The following is an 18,443-nucleotide window of genomic DNA, read 5'->3' on the forward strand; positions in this document are numbered from 1 at the left end:
GTGTGCATTCAGCATTGTCCTCTGCTGTCCTGCTCTGCTTCTCTCTAGACCAGTGTTCGGCAAACTCATGAGTCCGCGGAGCCAAATATCAAAAGGACAGCGATGGAAGTTTCTTTGGAGAGCCACATTTTTAAAACTTAAACTTCTTCTAATGCCACTTCTTCAAAACAGACTCGCCCAGGCTGTGGTGTTTTGTGGAAGAGCCACACTCGAGGGGCCAAAGAGCCGCATGTGGCTCGTGAGCCGCAGTTTGCTGACCACTGCTCTAGAGCTTCAGAAAACGGAGCATATACCCAGCATTCATCACAGCTGACCCAGGAGGGAGGGGACCACTGGGTCCCAAACAGGTGGGGCAGGAGCACCTGGCTGCTGGTCTCTCCTCCCAGAGGCCCTCCCTTCTTCTGCCTTTCTCTGCCTGGTCTCCTTCTCGCCTCGCTTTCTGAGGTCGTCTGCCTGTGGTCTTCATCCACCTTGAACTTGCCCCCAGGTCAGATCCAGCAAGGGAGAGCAGGGCAGGCGCAGTCCCCGGGGGCTGCTCTTGGTGCCCCACCCACCGTCCGCCCGCCCTCCCTCCCATGTGCTGCCCGGGGCCTGGTTGGTGGGAAACCAGAGCCCAAACCAGGTCAGGAGGCCAGCGGCACCCTTCCCACAGCCTGCCTGGCTCTGTGGCCCCCCAGCCCTGGGCGCGGCCCCCTCACCTTCATGAGGTCACGATGGTGCTCCAGCACGCTGCAGGTCGTCTGCCAGGTGTCCTGATAGCACTCCCACGGGTCCACCCTGGCACAATGGGGGGGAAGGGGGTGTTTCCCTTGGAGTCCGATCTCTCCCTCTTTTCTTATCGGTTCCCTCCAAAGGCCAGTGCTCGGGGCACTGAGTGGACCTGGTCATGCTGTGTAGTTAGAGCTCAAAGCAGATAGATACATGGGCTTGAAACGCCTCCCCGAGCCTCAGTTTCCCCCCTGCGAAAGGAGGCCGTGTGGGCTGACACACAGAGACGCTGACACTAGTCTGCTCAGGCGGAACCCAGGCCCAGAACTGGGCGCTGCAGGACCTCGGGGCGGCTGTGTGATCACTCTCGGCGCTCACTTTCTGTAAACTGGGACTGGCGGCAGTAACCCTCTAGTGGGGAGATGAGAAGGGCGTGATGAGCGTGGGATGTAATGGCTTGTACCCTGACCTGCACAATGGGAATTCTCCTGGGGCCTTAGAGGGAAGAGAGCCAAGCACTCACCTTGTGGTGGCCGCAGCTAGCTGAGTTGGGGGGTCTGCCCTGTCTGCCTCCCTGCACAGAGGGGTGCCGTGTGGGCACGGAGGTGGGCCTGGCCGTCAGACTGGCCAGGCCAAGCCCTCCTGCACACCAGGATGAGAGTGAGCAGGGCTCCAGGCCTGACTGATGCATCACTTGGCCTTAATGACACGCTCAATGCGGTGCTAAATTGGGATGTTTCTCAGCAGTTGAGCATTCCCTGCCCACTTCCCGCCATGCATACACATCTAACATTTTCTCAATTTCCGTAACTAAAGACTCAGAGAGTCAGCCTGTCCTCCTATCTCCGCCCCCCCATCCCCCGCCTCACATCCCTGCCCAGCCCTCCCTTGAGATGCACAGACACTGGATGGATCTAGCTCAGCAGACTCTCCATGTCCAGGGGCCCTGCTGCCCCCAGCCCCACCTCTAGAGCTAGCTCTGAGCCTCAGCTCAGAATTCTCACTTCCCCAGGGCCTGGAGCAAGGCGGGTCGGGAGTTGTCAATCGACATTTAGTGAGTGAATGAGGGATATACATTTAGAATCTTCTAATCCCGTCCGAGGAGAACAGCCTGCTGCCCAGTATTCCCCCCACTGGACCCCGTTTCCCCCAGCAGGAGATGAGTTACAAGGTTGAGAGGCTGTGTTTCCATTCCTGACTTGACCTCAGGCGTGCTGTTCACTCTCGGGCCCTTTGGCGTCTCTGGCCTCATCTGAGACAAGTCACCGGTCTCTCTGCCTGCCCTCTTCCTGGGGGAGGAGGAGGTGTACCGAGAGCACGTGCTCTCACACAGGTCACTGTGCACGATGGGCAAAGACGGATACTTCATCGTCACTGTCGCCTCCCTTCACGGCTCTTATTCTGGCCCACCCATCTTCGCCACTAAGGCTCTGTGCCCCTCCTCCTGAGGCCGGCCTTCCCTCCTCTTCCTCCTTTCCAGGGAACCTCTAGGACAGGTGCTGCTGACGTTTCCATGGGGGGAATGACAGTGCAAATAGCGGGCCATTTTTTTTTTTTTTTAGAAACGTCATCCACTCATGCAAGTTACAGCTGTAGGAAGTTGGGAGTGCAATCAGCATAGTTAGCAGAAGGTTGCTTTAATTACTCGTCAGGCTCAGAGGATAACGGCTCTGCCATCTTAGTGGGACGTCCCAGGGAAAGGGAGCAAGCGCTCACCCCCCGCCTCTGTCCCACCGTCAACCTGGGGCTCCAGAGACCCCAGTTGGGAAAAGGGAAATAGCCAAGGCCTGGCAGCTCACCCGGGAAGTGGGTGGGGATAAAAGTAGGGAAGCATTTTGGGTTTCCTGGCCATGCCTCACCCCAATGTTTTTGGAAGCTTCAAGAATATTCCTGGATCCAAAGGTGTCAGAGCAGATGAGACACTAGAAGTGCCCTCTTTGATTTCATGGTTAAAAGACACATGGTTAAAAGTGTAAGTTCTCAGTTGGGCCACCCCTGGAGGTCTACAGAACTATTGCTCTATTACTGACACAGGGCTGTGATGAAACAAACAACAGGCCCAACATGGAGTCACTTGCGCTAAGCTCACTTCACCAAACCAGGACGGCATACCTAGCTTAACAGCAATCTCAGCCTCTCCTCGGATGGTTATCTTAACCAGTCAGTCTAGAATTTTCTGGTCAGCTCAAGAGAGGTATTTCACCCAATGGCCTCCTCCTGCCCCCAGGTAGGTTACCTAAGCCCAAAACAATCCACTCTCTCTCCCCTTCTGCTTATAAAAGCCTCCCATGTTGTATAGCTCCTCGGAGCTCCTTTTTATTGCTAGATGGGATATTGCTTGACTCATGAATCTTTGAATAAAGTCAATTTTACCTTTAAATCTTTTCAGCTGGCCCGGCCGGCCTGGCTCATTGGCTGAGCATCAAGTTATGAACCAGGAGGTCACGGTTCAATTCCCAATCAGGGCTTGATTTTATATATATAAAATTTTATATATATATTAGAGATCCAGTACATGAATTCATGCATGGATGGGGTCTGGCCAGCCTGGCCAGGGGGAGGCGACATGGGCAGTTTGCTGGCCTGCCTGCTGGTTGAACTCCTGGTCGAGGGGACAATTTGCATATTGGCCTTTTATTTTATAGGATATATACTGAGTGCCAGATTATTATGTGTTCAGAGATCAAAATAATATGGCCACTCAGGGTATATATACTCAGCTGAATTTCGTATTTAGCAGGGTTACTCTCTCCCCTGGCCTCCCGACCCCTGCCCGGACCAATCCTCTTTCTCCACCCACCCCTGTGAGACCCAGGGCCCCCCGCCTCTGGCATCAGCACCCCAGCCCTACCTGATCCAGTCGGAGTTCTGGACGGCCAGCTGACACATGATGAGACGATGCCGGCTCGATACAAGGCCCTGGGAAGCAACAGAGCAGTCATGGGGACCTGTGTCTGCTCCCGACCCTCCCGAGACACCATAGGGGCAGCCCATTCCAAAAGTGCAGCCATTTTTCGGGGGTGACAGGGAATGGGGGTGTGCCTCCTTGTCCATCAGACACAGACAGGCATGGAGGGGCAGAAGGGAAAGAAGAAGAGTGAACGGCAGGTGGAGGAGACCACTCCAAACAGGGCCCATAGGTGAGCCCCCATCTCTTGGGGCAGCCATGTGCCCAGCACAGAGATGAGACTCAGGTGCTGCCTGGTCTCCTGGCTCAGGCTGCACTCAGGGGACCTCCTCTGGGGCCCACCAGGTTGCACGGGGGTGCGAGGGGAGTGGCTCCTAGATTGTTGGAACATGTGGCAGGGATGGAAGGGCAGGAAAGTGAATGTGTAAAATCAGATTATAAAAGGTGTAAGTCTTTTTTTCCTCCTAAAATCCCAGGAAGGACTTGCCTCGCCCATAACCAGCCACTGATTTGGCATCCATGCCAAGTCACAGCTGGCCCTCCGAGGGTGGGACTGCTTCTCCTCTAATGAGTTTGGACTGAGCCTGGCACTGCCAGCAGCTGCCTGGTCATGGGCAGCTGTTCCAGCTGCGGCCCAGCACCGGTCCCTGAGGTCTGGCGGGTCCAGAGATGGGAAGTGGGATGCCTGCTACCAGGTATTTTGCTTTGGCAGGAATCACAGCAGAAATGGCAGTGGGGCAGTTTGATACCAGAGGAGGCGTCAGGTGGGGGAGTGGGGGAGTGGGGGGTGAGGGTGGGGTGGAGAAAAGGGGCAAAGGCAGAGCGCACCTGTTTTCCGTAGGAGTCGTGGACCGGAGAGACAATCCCGCCGATCACGATAAACCTCCCGGTTTTGTGCAGATAATCTCTGGCTCTTTCTAATTGAGAGAAGAAAACCGCACATTATACAGAGGAAAGAGGTGGATTAATGGCGATCATTGAAATCAATACATCCCGCTCGAGAAGGCTTATTTCCGAACTTTCTTGCCATTCAAATAGAAAAGTGCCAACTTTCAAAGCACAGGTTGAGGATTCACAAGGTTAGGGAGCCAGATCTCAGCCCTCGAGGCAAAAGGATTTCGAGCTCCAGGGGATTAGTCCAGTTTTAAAGGGCGGCCACTCGATGAGCCGATGAGCCGGTGTGGTTAAGGGGGATTTGAAACAAGCCACTCCCTGACAGCCACTGGAGCAACAGACTGAACCGTGCTCCTCGGATCACGTGCAGAAATTCTGAAGCGCAGGAGTCATTTTTTTAAAAAAAGCAGCAGCCACAGCCTTCTTATGTGAGGAAAGGTGAGCTGGTCGCCTCACCTAGTCATTCCAAAGAGAAAACCCACCAAAATAAACTTACAGAGCCTCCTGCATAATGAGGGGGGATTAACAGTCCGGTCAGAACCCCATCATCACAGCGAGTTGAGGAGCATTCAGCCAGAGAAAAGGGTTGTTGGTTGTTGTTGTTTTTTTCCTTAGGAAGGAATTTGTGATGTTGCTTTTTTCAAATTGGCCAGCCACACCCGATTTCCTTTCCATGAGAAAAATCCAGACACCTAGGGAGGGGATGGAAATTCTGGTCCTCTTATTTCTAAGGGGGTTCGCTCTACAGCGCTAACGGGGCCTGGGCTTGTGCCGCCGAGGAAATGAGGCTTGGATCTGTTTTCCAGGTGAGGGATCCTGTGAGTGAGCCTGGGGAGCAAGCCTTGTTCTGTAGTTTAAAAGCAAGGTGCCAGGCCGAAACCGGTTTGGCTCAGTGGTAGAGCGTCGGTCTGCGGACTGAAAGGTCCCGGGTTCGATTCCGGTCAAGGGCATGTACGCTGGTTGCGGGCACATCCCCGGTGGGGGGTGTGCAGGAGGCGGCTGGTCGATGTTTCTCTCTCATCAACGTTTCTGGCTCTCTATCTCTCTCCCTTCCTTTCTGTAAAAAATCAATAAAATATATTTTAAAAAATAAAATAAAAATAAAAGCAAGGTGCCAGGGTGACCCTGCTGGCTCTCTTAACATTAAAAAAAAATTCTCATCACGTTTCTTTTAATGTCAAGTCTCTCAGAGTTGCATTTTTAAATATAACAAATAGACTGTATTTTTAGCACAATTTTAGATTTATAAAATATGTGAGCAAATAGTCTATAGAGTTCTGTACACTCGGCCCCTTACCTTATCTCCTCCCCCACTCCAGGCACACAGGCCATTTCCCCTATGTTATTATAATAGTATTGCCTTGCATGACCGTGGTCCCTTTGTTACCCTGTATGGTTCATTCTGACACATTATTATCTCTAGGCCACAGGTTTACTCTTTGTGCTGTAGAGTTCGATGGTCCCAAAGACCCCCTCCTTGGGTTCCTCTAACTCGCTCGAGTGGCTCACAGAACTGGAGAAACCTGTTTATTCACTAGATTATGAACTTATTACAAAGGGTTTTAAGTGTAAGAATCAACAGCCAGATAAAGAGACACATAGGTTGAGGTCCCAAACAAAGGGACTTCCATCCTTGTGGAGTGTGGGCCCCAGAACCTGGAAGAAGAGAGGAAATTTCGTCCTTTCCCTCAATAAAAACTCAGAAAAGTAGGGATAGAGGGACCCTTCCTCAGCGTGGCAAAGAACACCCATAAAAAACCCACAGCAAACATCATACTTTAAAAGAGAAAGACTAAATGCTTTCTTCCTAAGATCAGGATCTAGGCAGGGATGTCTGCTCTCATCATAGCTGTTCAATACAGCACCTGAAGTTCTAGTCAGCTCAAGAAAGCAAGAAAAGGAAATTTTAAAAAAATAGAGAACTGACAGGAAAAGAAAAACTATATTTGCAAATGGCATGAAAATTTACTTATAAATCCCAAGAAATCTACAAGGAAGCTCCTAGAGCTAATAAATGAGTTCAGTAAGTTCATAAGATACAAGATCAATCTAAGAAAAATAATTGCAAAACTTGTATATTAAAAAATACAGAATGCTGGTGACAGAAATCAAAGATCTAAATAAATGTAGAGGTTATTGTGCTTATGGGTTAGAAGACTCAACATTGTAAAGACAGTAATTCTCCCCAAATGGGTATATAAATTTAATGCATTTCCTATCTAAATGTCAGAAAGATTTTTTTGGGTGTAAAATAATTCTAAAATTTATATGGAAAGGTAAAGGAACTAAAGTAGTTAAAACCTTTTTTTGGGGGGGAGGGGGGGGAGAAGAAGAAAGTGAGAAAATCTATCCGAATTTTAAAGCTTATTATCTACTTACTCGTAGCCCTGTGCACAAATCTGTGCACAGTGCTCGCTGCCACCCTCCTGTAGCTCCCCACCACCTGCTTGTAGTTCGCTGCCCCACCCTCCTGCAGATCCATGATCTGGTCGTTATGTGGTTGGTCATTACACCTCATAGCGTAGTATAATTAGCACATTCTTCTCTTATTATATAGGGTAGTAATCAAGACTCTCAAGAAAATTGTCAGAGAGATAGACACATAGATTAATGAAATACAATAATCTAGAAATAACTCCACACCTATATGGCCAACTGAATTTGGACAACGGTGCAAAAACAATTCAGTGAAGGAAGTAATGATATGTGCAACAATTGGGATGAATCTCCAGTTCATTATGTTGAATAAAAAACAGCCAATGTCAAAAGGTTGCGTATGTATGATTCCGTTTATAAGACATTCATTTATAAAGATTAGTGGCTGCCAAGAGCTAAGGATGGGTACGGGGGCAGGGAAGGGAGATGGGTGTGGCTATAAGGTGGATGAGGGCTTCTCTCTGTACCCTCTTTGCAACTTCCTATGAATCTATAATGATTTCAAAGTAAAACAGGTTTTAAAGTTTATAGGAAACCATGACACACTATGATTCTAAGGTGGCAGTGTGCAAATCCAGGCAAATGGCCAGCAAACTGGTGAGGGTGGATGCTTCTGGAACTTTTTCTCTGATTATCCCTTTCCACTTTTGCTGCTGTCTGGACTCCAAGGTTTTGAGTTGTTGTGGTTTGAGAGGTGTTGTCCAAAGCAGTGCCTCTCAAACTTCAATGAGCATGTGTACATTTTCTGGGATCTTATGACAATGTTGACTCTAACCGTGTGGGCGGGGCCTAAGATTTGGGCCAAGTTAGGGAGAGGTGACAGAGGCCGACTCTTTCAAGTGCAGAGTCAGACCCTGTTTTCCTGTAAAATTATGCTATTTTGTTCATCATAGTTTTTTTGGTATGAATTTTGATTTTTAAAAGTATTATTTATCTTGATGACCGAGTTTCGGGGTGCCTCCTTGAATTTTGCAGTGGGGGGCGCCAGCCTCCTTGACTGCCCCCTCCCCCTGGCCCTTGCATTAGATTCAGCATTTCTTAGCAAGCTCCCACATGAGTCCAATACTGCAGGCCTATCGGCTATATTTTGAATAACAAGGGACTGAAGACAGATGGGGCAGCCCCTGCAATGTCAGGGTACCCTCCACAGAAGCTCTCTCTTCCACGCCACCACCACCTCCACTTCGCATGACAAGGACATCTCTGGATATTGGCAGGTGGCCCACTGGCAAGGCTATCGCTACAGCCCTGGAATTTAATTTCATGCCAGGCTTCCCAAAATGTGGTCTATTTTTGTCCATCAGCTCTGCCCCAGGGACAGAGCCAAATCGCTCTATCATTTCACACTCCAGTCCATTCGTTCTCCCTCGCTGCTCCCGTTCTAATGGAGGAGGAGCCCGAGGTGGCCAGCAGCATTGCTGTGTCCTGTCCTCAATACCTGGAGGATCCACTGTGTCTCCTCCATTCCCGGCTACTTCCCTTCCTGACAGCCTGGGCTGGACCCACCAGCGAAGGTGGACATAACACAGATGGTTTGTCCATTAGTAAATAACACATGAGACAGACGTGCCTCATCTGCCTCCGGGCGGCTCCGAGAACCCACTGCTGTATGTCATCTCCTCCCCTCTTCCAGGGAGTAAATGGAGGAAACACTGGAGTCAGGGCATCAATACTTACTCAATTTCTCCTTTCCAGCTGACATTAGAAAGGATCCCTTCTGAGCTGCATTCACAGCTGGAGCTGCCTGAATGCTCCTTGTCGGAGAATTTCATAAAGGTTTGCTCAGAGTTGTAAACATTCTGAATATTAGAAAGATCAAGCCCTAGGTAATAGAGGAAGAAATTGGAGGGGTTTGAAAAAAAAAAAAAGCCTCCCTAAGGCATGCCACTTTGACATGGATTATGTTTGAGATGAAGGCAACTGAGATCCTATGACAAGCATGTCAAACTTGCAGCCCGCGGGCCTCATGCCTTGTTTCTTTGGCCCGTGTTAGCCTTTGAGTTTGACATGCTTGCCCTATGAGCTCACAAACATTCAACGAGTGTTTATTAGGTTCCAGACTCTGTGCCAGGTGCCGCAGAGGATGTAGATAAGAAAAGACACAACCCCCACCTCCGAGGAGCTTAGGTGTGCAATGCAGGGACACAGCACACTCTCCCCTCAATAATCGATACCAAAATCAATCATCGATGAACAGCAGAGACATGAAGTCTTCTAAGACTTAGGGGGAGGGAGTGATCCCAATGGAATGGGGTATCTGGGAAAGCTTGAAGCTTAAACTGGGTCTTGAAAACAGAGAACAGGAAAGTGTATGAACCATGCATTTTTATTTCCTGCTCTCTGAGGTGATGACCTCTGGGGCTCTGCTGACCCCAGAGGGCCACCCCTCCCAGGGTTAGACAATTCCTAGAGATAATGAACAACTTACACTAGAACCCACCTTTCAAATGCAAACTCACCCAATCAGTGTCATCCCCGCTCCCCACTACAACCACTGCCCTGTCTGCTCTCACACTCAGGGTCACACTGTCCCCTTGCCTTAATCACCTCAGGGCCAGGTACCAGAAACTAGGGATAGCTCTGATGTCACAGCATCTGCTGAAATTACCCAAACCAGCCGGTCCTAAACCGGTTTCCTCTGCCTCCCCTGCTCCTTCTTGTGGAAATGACAAGAAAGGCACTTGCCTACATTTCCCCTTCTCCCTCTGCCTCCTGACTGACCTGGTCTTATCCAGTCTTACCACCACCATTACCCGCACCCTACCCCCATCCCCACCCCACCCCCTCAGCACAGCAAGTCCTCCTCTTGGGAACTGTGAGCTTCACTGCTTTTCAGGGCAGCTGTTTCGTGATCTGTTGGCCTTGCTACGACTCACTAACAGTGAAACCTGCATTTCAAAACAGAAGACACCCATTCCAGGGGGATGTGAGCAGAGGAATTGAGTCAGGAATAGAGTTTGTGGGACCTCCTGAAGGCTCTAGGGCTTGACGTTCCTTGTTTGAAAAGCCAGGGCCACTAAGGGAGTCTCACCCTCCCCCAGCCAACCTAGAGCACCTTTGCATCCCCCTCCGGTCCCAGGTGCTCCAGTCCCGATCTGATTGGAAGAGGGGGGCTGGGAGGCCACCTTTCCTGGGGCGGAAACAGTGGGTCGGTCCTGTCCTCTGCTTCGAGCTGTCCAGCCTACGCCGTGAGATAATGTCCAAGTGAGATTCCAACTTGAATCTGAAGGAAGTGTGAAAGGATAGTCTTCTCCCTACCGCTGATCCACGGGTGGGATCCTGGGAGCCCGCCGTGCCACCCCTTAGACGCCATGAGCTGAGCGGGCTGATAGCTGGTTACAGGCTTACTCTCCACACGGAGCTGGCCAGCTGGCCATGGAAAGATGCTTGCCAAGCATGACTACTCAGCAGAACTCGGGGAGAGGATACAGATTCACCAGCACAGCGGCCTCTCCCTTCCTTCATACCCCTTCTCCATGCCTATGGAAGAAGCAATAGAACATGAAGCCCCTTGAGGTGATGAGAATACAGTATTTCTACCGTAAAAAGCTTCTTCGGCCTGTCTCTGACTCAGGAAGGCATGTGCTGGGGGGTACATTTCCCCAAGGGATGGAAGGGGTGCCCAGATCTGGTGCGTTCTTCCACCCAGTCTGTATGGCCAGTGGCGGGCGGGCTGGGTATATGTGCCTGTGGGCATCCGGCTGAGGTCCCAGAACAGACGTGTGCTCAGAGCAGCCCTGAAACGTTGGAGTCTGGTTCTCTCAACCCTCTGTTGGTCACCACCATCGTCCCCATCCCCACAGCACGAGCCTCAGGCTCTCTGAATTCACAAAAGAAAGCAACAAATGCTTCCCAGAACCCCTTGCATGCCTGGGCTTCCTCTAGGTCCTGGATTTTCACCCATTTGTCTGGCTTTTGCAGCCACTGCCACTTGCAGCCCTGAGCCAGCTGTCACTGAGTAGCACAGTGGCAGTCGATCCCTCATTCCTGCGATCTTCTTTGCTCCGCCGACCCTACCATGGGAGAATCTGAGTCCCTTTGTCTGCACAGCTGAGGAATGATTTATGACCCTCACGTCCACGAATTGTCACTTCTGACAGACTGTGCTGGGCGACCCTCTCCTATACCCCAGTGGCTACGCGCCACCCCAGAAGTCTGGCCTTTGTTCAAACTCTTTCCGCTGGAAAAGCTCCCCAGATCCCATCCCCCATCCTTTCCAAAGCAGGCCCCGAGCTTCTTGGAATTCACCCATCCTTGAAAAAACAATTTTTTTTGTTTATTTCTTCAGAAATAGAAAGCTAAATATATGGGTAAAAATATGACACGAACTGGTTTCCTTTCAGTGAGACTCATGAACACATGAGAGAATTATTTTAAAAACCCACAGACTGTAATACCAAATATAACTGTGTGGGTGGGTGGGTGCACTGGGGCTGGGGATGGAGTGGAGGCTGAGGAATGGGGAATGGAGATCGGAAGGGGAAGTTTGATCTAGAAAACTGACGATGGCTCCACATTGAGGAGGCAAGTCTCGGTCATTGGCATGGAATCAGGCTCTATTTTTAACCACAACTCTGTTGTTCCACATGCTTCATTAACCTTTTTGGATTCAAGTTCAGCATACAGGCTTCTTACATTGTTACAGAAAAACCAGAGAAGAACCAAGCAACGCTTAGAGAGATGGAGTTACATTTATTATTATTATTATTATTATTATTATTATTATTATTATTATTACTATGCTCGGGCCCAGAGGAAAATGTCTCTCAAATTCTGGTCGAAGTCACACAGAAAGTTTCCGGTATTTATACCTTTTTACCTTCTTTGTCTCCCAAATTAGGATTTTTCTGGTTCCTTTTGCAAGTTCTTAAAGGGCCCTGTGTGCTGGGGCTTGGAGACCTCAACCAAAGGCTTGGCCTGGCGCCAGCACTGATAACTTCATCTGGGGAAGATTTATGGCCTCTTTTGAATAGGAAATAGTCTTATTTCCTTATTATTTAAGCAAGAAAGCATTTACAGAAGCCAAAATAGCAGGATTAAGATTTCAAACAGCATTTACATATATATATGATGGATGCTTCAAAATAAGAAGGGGATCATTCAGACTCTGAAGTAGAGATTATCCAGCAAACAGCTTTGCTTTCATCAAGAAAATAGCTTTCCAGCTATTTTTAACCCATCATTGAAAAAAGAAAAATGGAAACAGTCTAACAGAGAACAGTAGGCAGAGATGTGGCCCTCTTTGTAAGGATGTGGTCCTCGGAGGCTATCGCGTAGGGCGGGGCTTCCAAAAGGTAAAGGCGGCTTTTCTCCTCAAGAGTGTTAGTGGAGAAACAGTTCCTTTACACTTTCTTTTTCTTTTTTAATGTATTTTATTGTTTTTTTTACAGAGAGGAAGGGAGAGGGATAGGGAGTTAGAAACATCTATGAGAGAGAAATATCGATCAGCTGCCTCCTGCACACACCCCCACCGGGCAGGTGCCCACAACCAAGGTCCATGCCCTTGACCGGAATCGAACCTGGGACCCTTCAGTCTGCAGGCCGGCACTCTATCCACTGAGCCAACCCAGTCAGGGCCCCCTTTACAGCTTTCTTCTTTGTGTTCATCTTCTCTCTCTCCTTCCCTAAGGATCAGTAGGGTATCTTCCTGGGACAATGGCCCCCTTACTAAGGGACCCCTTGCTAAGGGCAATTGACTGCCCAGGTTGGCTCAGAACTTTCGTAGCTTTAGCACTAAAAGCTCCACTATCTGGGAGACCTGTTAGTCTTCAGCAAAGTGAGATGGTTGGCCAAATAACAGCCCCCAAAGATGTCTGCATCCCGATCCCCACAACTTGTGAGTGTGTCATCTTGCGTGGCAGGAGGGACTTTGCGGATGTGGCTTAAATGAAGAATCTCGAGATGGGGCCTTACCACGGATTAGGCAGGTGGGCCCAATGTTCTCGCAGACTCGGAGGAAAGGGGACAACGGGAGCAGAGAGATCTAAGGATGGAGGAAAGCACCACAGGACGAGGAGTGCAGGGGCCTCCCGAAGAGGGAAAAGGCCAGGGGATCTCCCACAGCGCCTCCAGGAAGGACACACCTGGATTTGAGGACTTGCAGGACTATGAGATCATGCATCTGTGTGGCTGAAGTCAATACTTTGTGGTAATTGAGTACAGCAACAATAGGAAATGGAAACAGTCTAACCCTCCCTTGGCCAGGGGGCCAGGGAACCCCTGCACCTTCTTGAACCAGAAGTGGAGAAAGGGAATCGGCCATAGAAAATAAATGTCCACGTGGTGGACTTTCTCAGGGGCACAGAAAGGTCACAATTTTAAAGTTATTCCATTGTTGCTTTGGGATGTTCTCTTAAAAGGAAACCTATAAAGAAAGAAATGAATCATGATCTCTGAACACCCCAAGATAAGACCTTTGACATTTCTTAATTAAGACACTGATCTCACCTAAGAGGCAACAGAACATAAGTTTAGACTCGAGGTTCAAATCCTGCCCCGGACTTTACAAGCTGGATGACCTTAGGGTAGTTACTCACCTGCTCTGGCTGCAGACTCATCTCTAAGTTAGAGATAATAACACTGTCTGCCTCACAGAGCTGGTAGCTGGTAGATGCAAAGAGCGTAGCATAGCACCAGCACCAGGAAACACAGGCCATACTTTCCTTCCTTGGGAAGCCTAGCGACTCTCTTGAGGTAACAGAAAACACATATATTGGTCTCTACCCCTGGTTCCTGGCCAAGAGCTCCTGAAACCCTTGTCATTTCCTAGGTCCTTGGTCGGCAAACTGCAGCTCGTGAGCCACATGCAGCTCTTTGTCCCCTTGAGTGTGGCTCTTAGGCCAGCTTAGGAGTACCCTAATTAAGTTCATAACAATGTACCTACCTATATAGTTTAAGTTTAAAAAATTTGGCTCTCAAAAGAAATTTCAATAGTTGTACTATTGATATTTGGCTCTGTTGACTAATGAGTTTGCCGACCACTGTCCTAGGTGATAAGAAAACACTAGCAGCACCTATTGCATTTGTCTTTGTTCTCATGAGGTGACTCTGGGTGGGCTCCTGGGTGACTCCTGGACTGGGGTTGGTGGCCGGAAAGATGAAGCCAGCGATATGTTTTCCTTGGTGCTCTCTGGTTCTCTGGCCCTGCCTCCCTTAGAGAGGGCGGACATGCCCCTCTGGGCTTGAGAAGCCACCACTGGAGATGCCGTGTCCATGACCAGACCTCAGTCTCCTTTGCTCCTTACGTGAAGCCGAACAAAGGGTTCTGAGTGATGTCAGAGAAGCTAAGATTAGGGAGGGGGCGTGCTGCACTTGGGCAGATTTTGACTCACTCCCGAGCCTTCGCTGAGCTCCCGGGGTACATGGATGATGGATGGGAGAGAGCTCAGGACAGGACACATGAGGTTTCTGCTGGGATGGATGAGACTGCTTTGAAAGGTTTCATTTATCTTACGGAACTCTCAGAGCTCACCAAGGATGCTGCTGCTTCTCTCCGAACTGAGCTGGGGGCACGACTCCAGGGGCCACGAGCAGGAAACATTCTGAAAATTGCCTTTAGGATTAGGAGGCAAAATAAGATGCCATTGTCGTATATCCCTTAAGGCAAATTTTTTTTTAAAAAATGATACTAATTAATGTCAGTGAGGATGTGGGCAGTGTGCAGCTAACACACTGTTGGTGGGAGTATAAGTGGATAAAGCCTTTTAGGAAAGCAGTATGGCAGCCAGCTTCTGTCAAAATGACAAATGGGTACCACCTTTGACCTGTCAATTCCACTTCCAGGAATCAGTCCCATAGAAAAAACGTGCACATATTCAAAAGGCTATTTCACTTTAGCATTATTTATAATAGGAAAAATCAGAAATAAAAAGGGCAGAGGTCAGACAAATTCTGGTACATCTAAAGGAATATTATGCAGCCATTGAAAAGAATGAAGTAGGGCCAAAAACCGGTTTGGCTCAGTGGATAGAACATCAGTCTGCGGACTGAAAGGTCCCAGGTTCAAGGGCATGTACATTGGTTGCAGGCACATCCCCAGTAGGGGGTGTGCAGGAGGCAGCTGGTCGATGATTCTCTCTCATCGATGTTTCTAACTCTCTATCCCTCTCCCTTACTCTCTGTACAAAATCAATAAAATATATTTTTTTAAAAGAATGAAGTAGGTCTATGAAGTCTGACATGGGAAGATCTCCAAAGTACATTGTGGGGCAGTGGGGGGAGGGGGAGAGGGGATGGAAATCAAGTTGTAGGATTAACTATAGCATGGTGACAGCTGAATAAAAGTATGGGAGTGTAAAATAATTTCAGATGGTCATAATGAGAGCAGTGACGGAAATGAAGTGGGGAGAGAGGGTAGAGATTGGGCGGCGTGGCGGGGGGAGGAGGAGTTTGGCTTCTCTGACGAAGTGACATGGAGGCAGAGGGTGAGTAAAAGACATCGACCACCCAAAGACCAGGGGAGCAGCTGGTATGAAGTCCCCCAGGCAGAAGAGCCAGCTGGTGCTCAAGTGAGGGAGGATGACTGATGGGGAAGGGCCTTGTGAGCAGGGAAGAAGACTGGGATTTTATCCCAAGCCCTCAGAGGGTTGTAAGAAGAATGGTGCACCTTACATCTGTGAAAGCTCACTTGAGTGTTGGGTGTAGAATGAATTGTGGGGGACATGGGTGAAGGCAGTAAGACCAAGTAAGTGATGCTCAGACGAGACCAGGTGAGAAATCATGAGCCTACTAATGGCCAGGCCTCCCATCATTTACCACTGAAGCAAACATGTTAGTCTGCATTTTACAAAACATTTGATAACTAAGGTATTATTTTAAAAACTAAAAAGGCCTACATTAGCCTTAACTGGTTTGGCTCAGTGGATAGAGCGTCGGTCTGCAGACTGAAGGGTCCCAGGTTCGATTCTGGTCAAGGGCATGCACCTTGGTTGCAGGCACATCCCTGGTGGGGGGTGTGCAGGAGGCAGCTGATCGATGTTTCTCTCTCATCGATGATTCTAACTCTCTATCCCTCACCCTTCCTCTCTGTAAAAAATCAATAAAAAATATATTGGGGGGGGGGGGGAAGGCCTACATTAAGTGGAGAGTAATTTTATAGTAGGATCAAATTTGTTACACTGATTAATTATGCAGATTATTTTGTTGTGAGCATATTTTATCTGGTCACATCCTTTCCCCAGAATACAGCAATTTATTCAACAATCTGATATGACGTTTTATTTTGTGAAACCCAAGAGTCGGAAGGATCCCAGGGATTATGTACAAATTCCTAAGTAAGGAGTTAAGTCTCATATTCTCATACTCTTGAGTGGACTACGCATGTACTTCAACATACATTTTTCTCTGGTTTTGTTCCTTTTACTTTAAAAAAATTGTGTTGTTGTTTTTTTGTTTGTTTGTTTGTTTGTTTGTTTAAGAGAGAGAAAGGGAGAGATAGAAACATCAGTGATGAGAAAGAATCATTGATTGGCTGCCTCCTGCACACCCCACACTGGGAGGGAGCCCACAACCTGGGGCCTGACAGGGAATCAAGTGGACACTCAACCACTGAGCCACACCAGCTGGGCCCTTGTACTTTTGTTTAGTTAAAGTTACAGTGCCCTCTAGAAGACCAGACTTTACTTTTTCGTTCTAATTTTAAGCGGAGCAAATATTTGCTTTGGGATGAACTTTCTCAGCCCTTTCCTGAAACTCTAGGGCGGGCACCTGCGGAAGCGTGGAAACCAGCCTGGGCGGTCCGCAGCGCTGCTCCCGGAATGTCGACCTGAGCTATGTGACCTTCCACAGGGAGGGCGGCTCCGATTAGAGGGGAGAGACGGCCAGGATTAGGTGAACCTGTAGGCAGCCGGGTGCGGCTCCGATGGACTCTCCCAAGCATTCTTCAGATGCCGGATTTCTAATTATTCAAAGACCACGGCCGGCTATCGGGACCTCAGTATCTCTAGGTCAGCCTCCCATTCGCCCTGGTCCCAAGAATGCTTCCAAAGGCTTATGGGAACAGCCAGGGCAGAATGTGGCATGGTTCCGACGTTTTAGGATGAGCACCCAGAGCAAGACCGCAAAGCCTGTCCGTCCTCCGGAATGTCTGACGTCAAATCACAGCGACTTCGCTTCCCCCATCACCCTGAGCTCCAGCCCAATGCCTCCCGCCTGCTCTGGCCCCTCGCCTGTTTCCAGGGGTTTCCCAGGAAGACCCCTATTCCTGAGCAAGTTCTAAGTCAATGGCTCATGACTGGGCTTGATTTGTGCACCCCTAGGGACATTTGGCAATGTCTAGAGACAATTTTGGCTGTCCCCATTAGAAGGGGGTGCTACTGGCTGTTTTAGGGGGCAGGGATGCTGCTGACGACCCTACCATGCACAAGACTGTCCCCAGGGCAAAAACCATCTGGGTTACTATGTCACAGCGCCAAGGTTGAGGAACCATGTTCCAGATTTAAACAAAACAAAACAAAACAAAACAAAACAAAACAAAACAAAAACAGGCCGAAACCAGTTTGGCTCAGTGGATAGAGCGTCAGCCTGTGGACTGAAGGGCCCCAGGTTCAATTCTGGTCAAAGGCATGTACCTTGGTTGCAGGTACATCCCCAGTAGGGGGTGTGCAAGAGGCAGCTGATCGATGGTTCTCTCTCATCGATGTTTCGAATTCTCTATCCCTCTCTGTAAAAAAAAATCAATAAAATATATTTTAAAAAATAAAATAAAAAACAAACTAACAAGGCTTCCATCGGAAAGGTGAAGTGGACACTAACAGCGCCCACACAGGTGGAAGAAAACGCAAGGGCGTTGGGACCTCAGTCTCTGCCTCTCTGCTCCTTTAAACATGAGGGACTGTTATGAGAAGAAGTGACCAAGTCACATACCACTTGACCAAATGCCCTGCAGGACACAGGGGTTTCCTCGCGGTCCAGGTGGGTTGTAAGAGGTTAGTTAGCCCACGGTTCCTGGTCCGCCTAAGGGGCTACAGATCAAGCCCTGCCCTGCTTGAGGGAAGGACAGTGGTCTGGGACACACTTCCACCCTCCTGCCTTCTTCCTTCCTTGTCTGCCCCCTTCCCTCTGCTTTTACAAACCAAGTTCCACTCTAGGGAGCCATGCGGCTTCAAAAAGCCCCCTGCGCTGATAGAATGAGTGGCTTCTGTGCACAGTAGTTAGAGGGCACAGGGTTTTGGAACAAGCAGATGGAGTGATTTAGGGAATTCTTGGCCAAAGACCCAGGGAGACCCTTTCTCCTTGCAGGCGCTAACTAATTAATTGGTTCGTTATGAAAAGCTGGGAGGGAACCATTGGGACAAGCAGCAGTGGAAGCATGTATTAGCAGCCTATTCTCTAGACTCAAAATAATGTTCTATAACAATCAGGTAAAACCAATTGCACTGGTTTCTTGGCTCTCTGCTGATGAGGAGCTTTATTTTTCTCCTGCAAGTTCAAGTGGCAGGGAGCTGTCTGCACCATGTTGGCAGGAGCGGACACAGAGGCCAGTCCCTGGTTCTCCTCC

The 18,443-nt window shown here is 49.1% G+C and overlaps 1 protein-coding gene across 1 annotated transcript in view; it reads right to left on the reverse strand.

The window, feature by feature from the left end:
* The window catches only part of NMNAT2 (nicotinamide nucleotide adenylyltransferase 2), a 97,593-nt gene that overhangs the window by 20,721 nt on the left and 58,429 nt on the right, over nucleotides 1-18,443 (reverse strand). The window contains exons 3-5 of the mRNA XM_084866600.1: nucleotides 4,445-4,533; nucleotides 3,560-3,627; nucleotides 699-777 (exon numbers count right to left, since the gene is read on the reverse strand). Of these exons, the coding sequence (XP_084722726.1) occupies nucleotides 699-777; nucleotides 3,560-3,627; nucleotides 4,445-4,533 (236 nt within the window). The remainder of the gene's footprint in view (nucleotides 1-698; nucleotides 778-3,559; nucleotides 3,628-4,444; nucleotides 4,534-18,443) is intronic.

Source organism: Pipistrellus hanaki, assembly GCF_964339955.1.
Source record: "Pipistrellus hanaki genome assembly, chromosome: 18".
Taxonomy (NCBI): domain Eukaryota; kingdom Metazoa; phylum Chordata; class Mammalia; order Chiroptera; family Vespertilionidae; genus Pipistrellus; species Pipistrellus hanaki.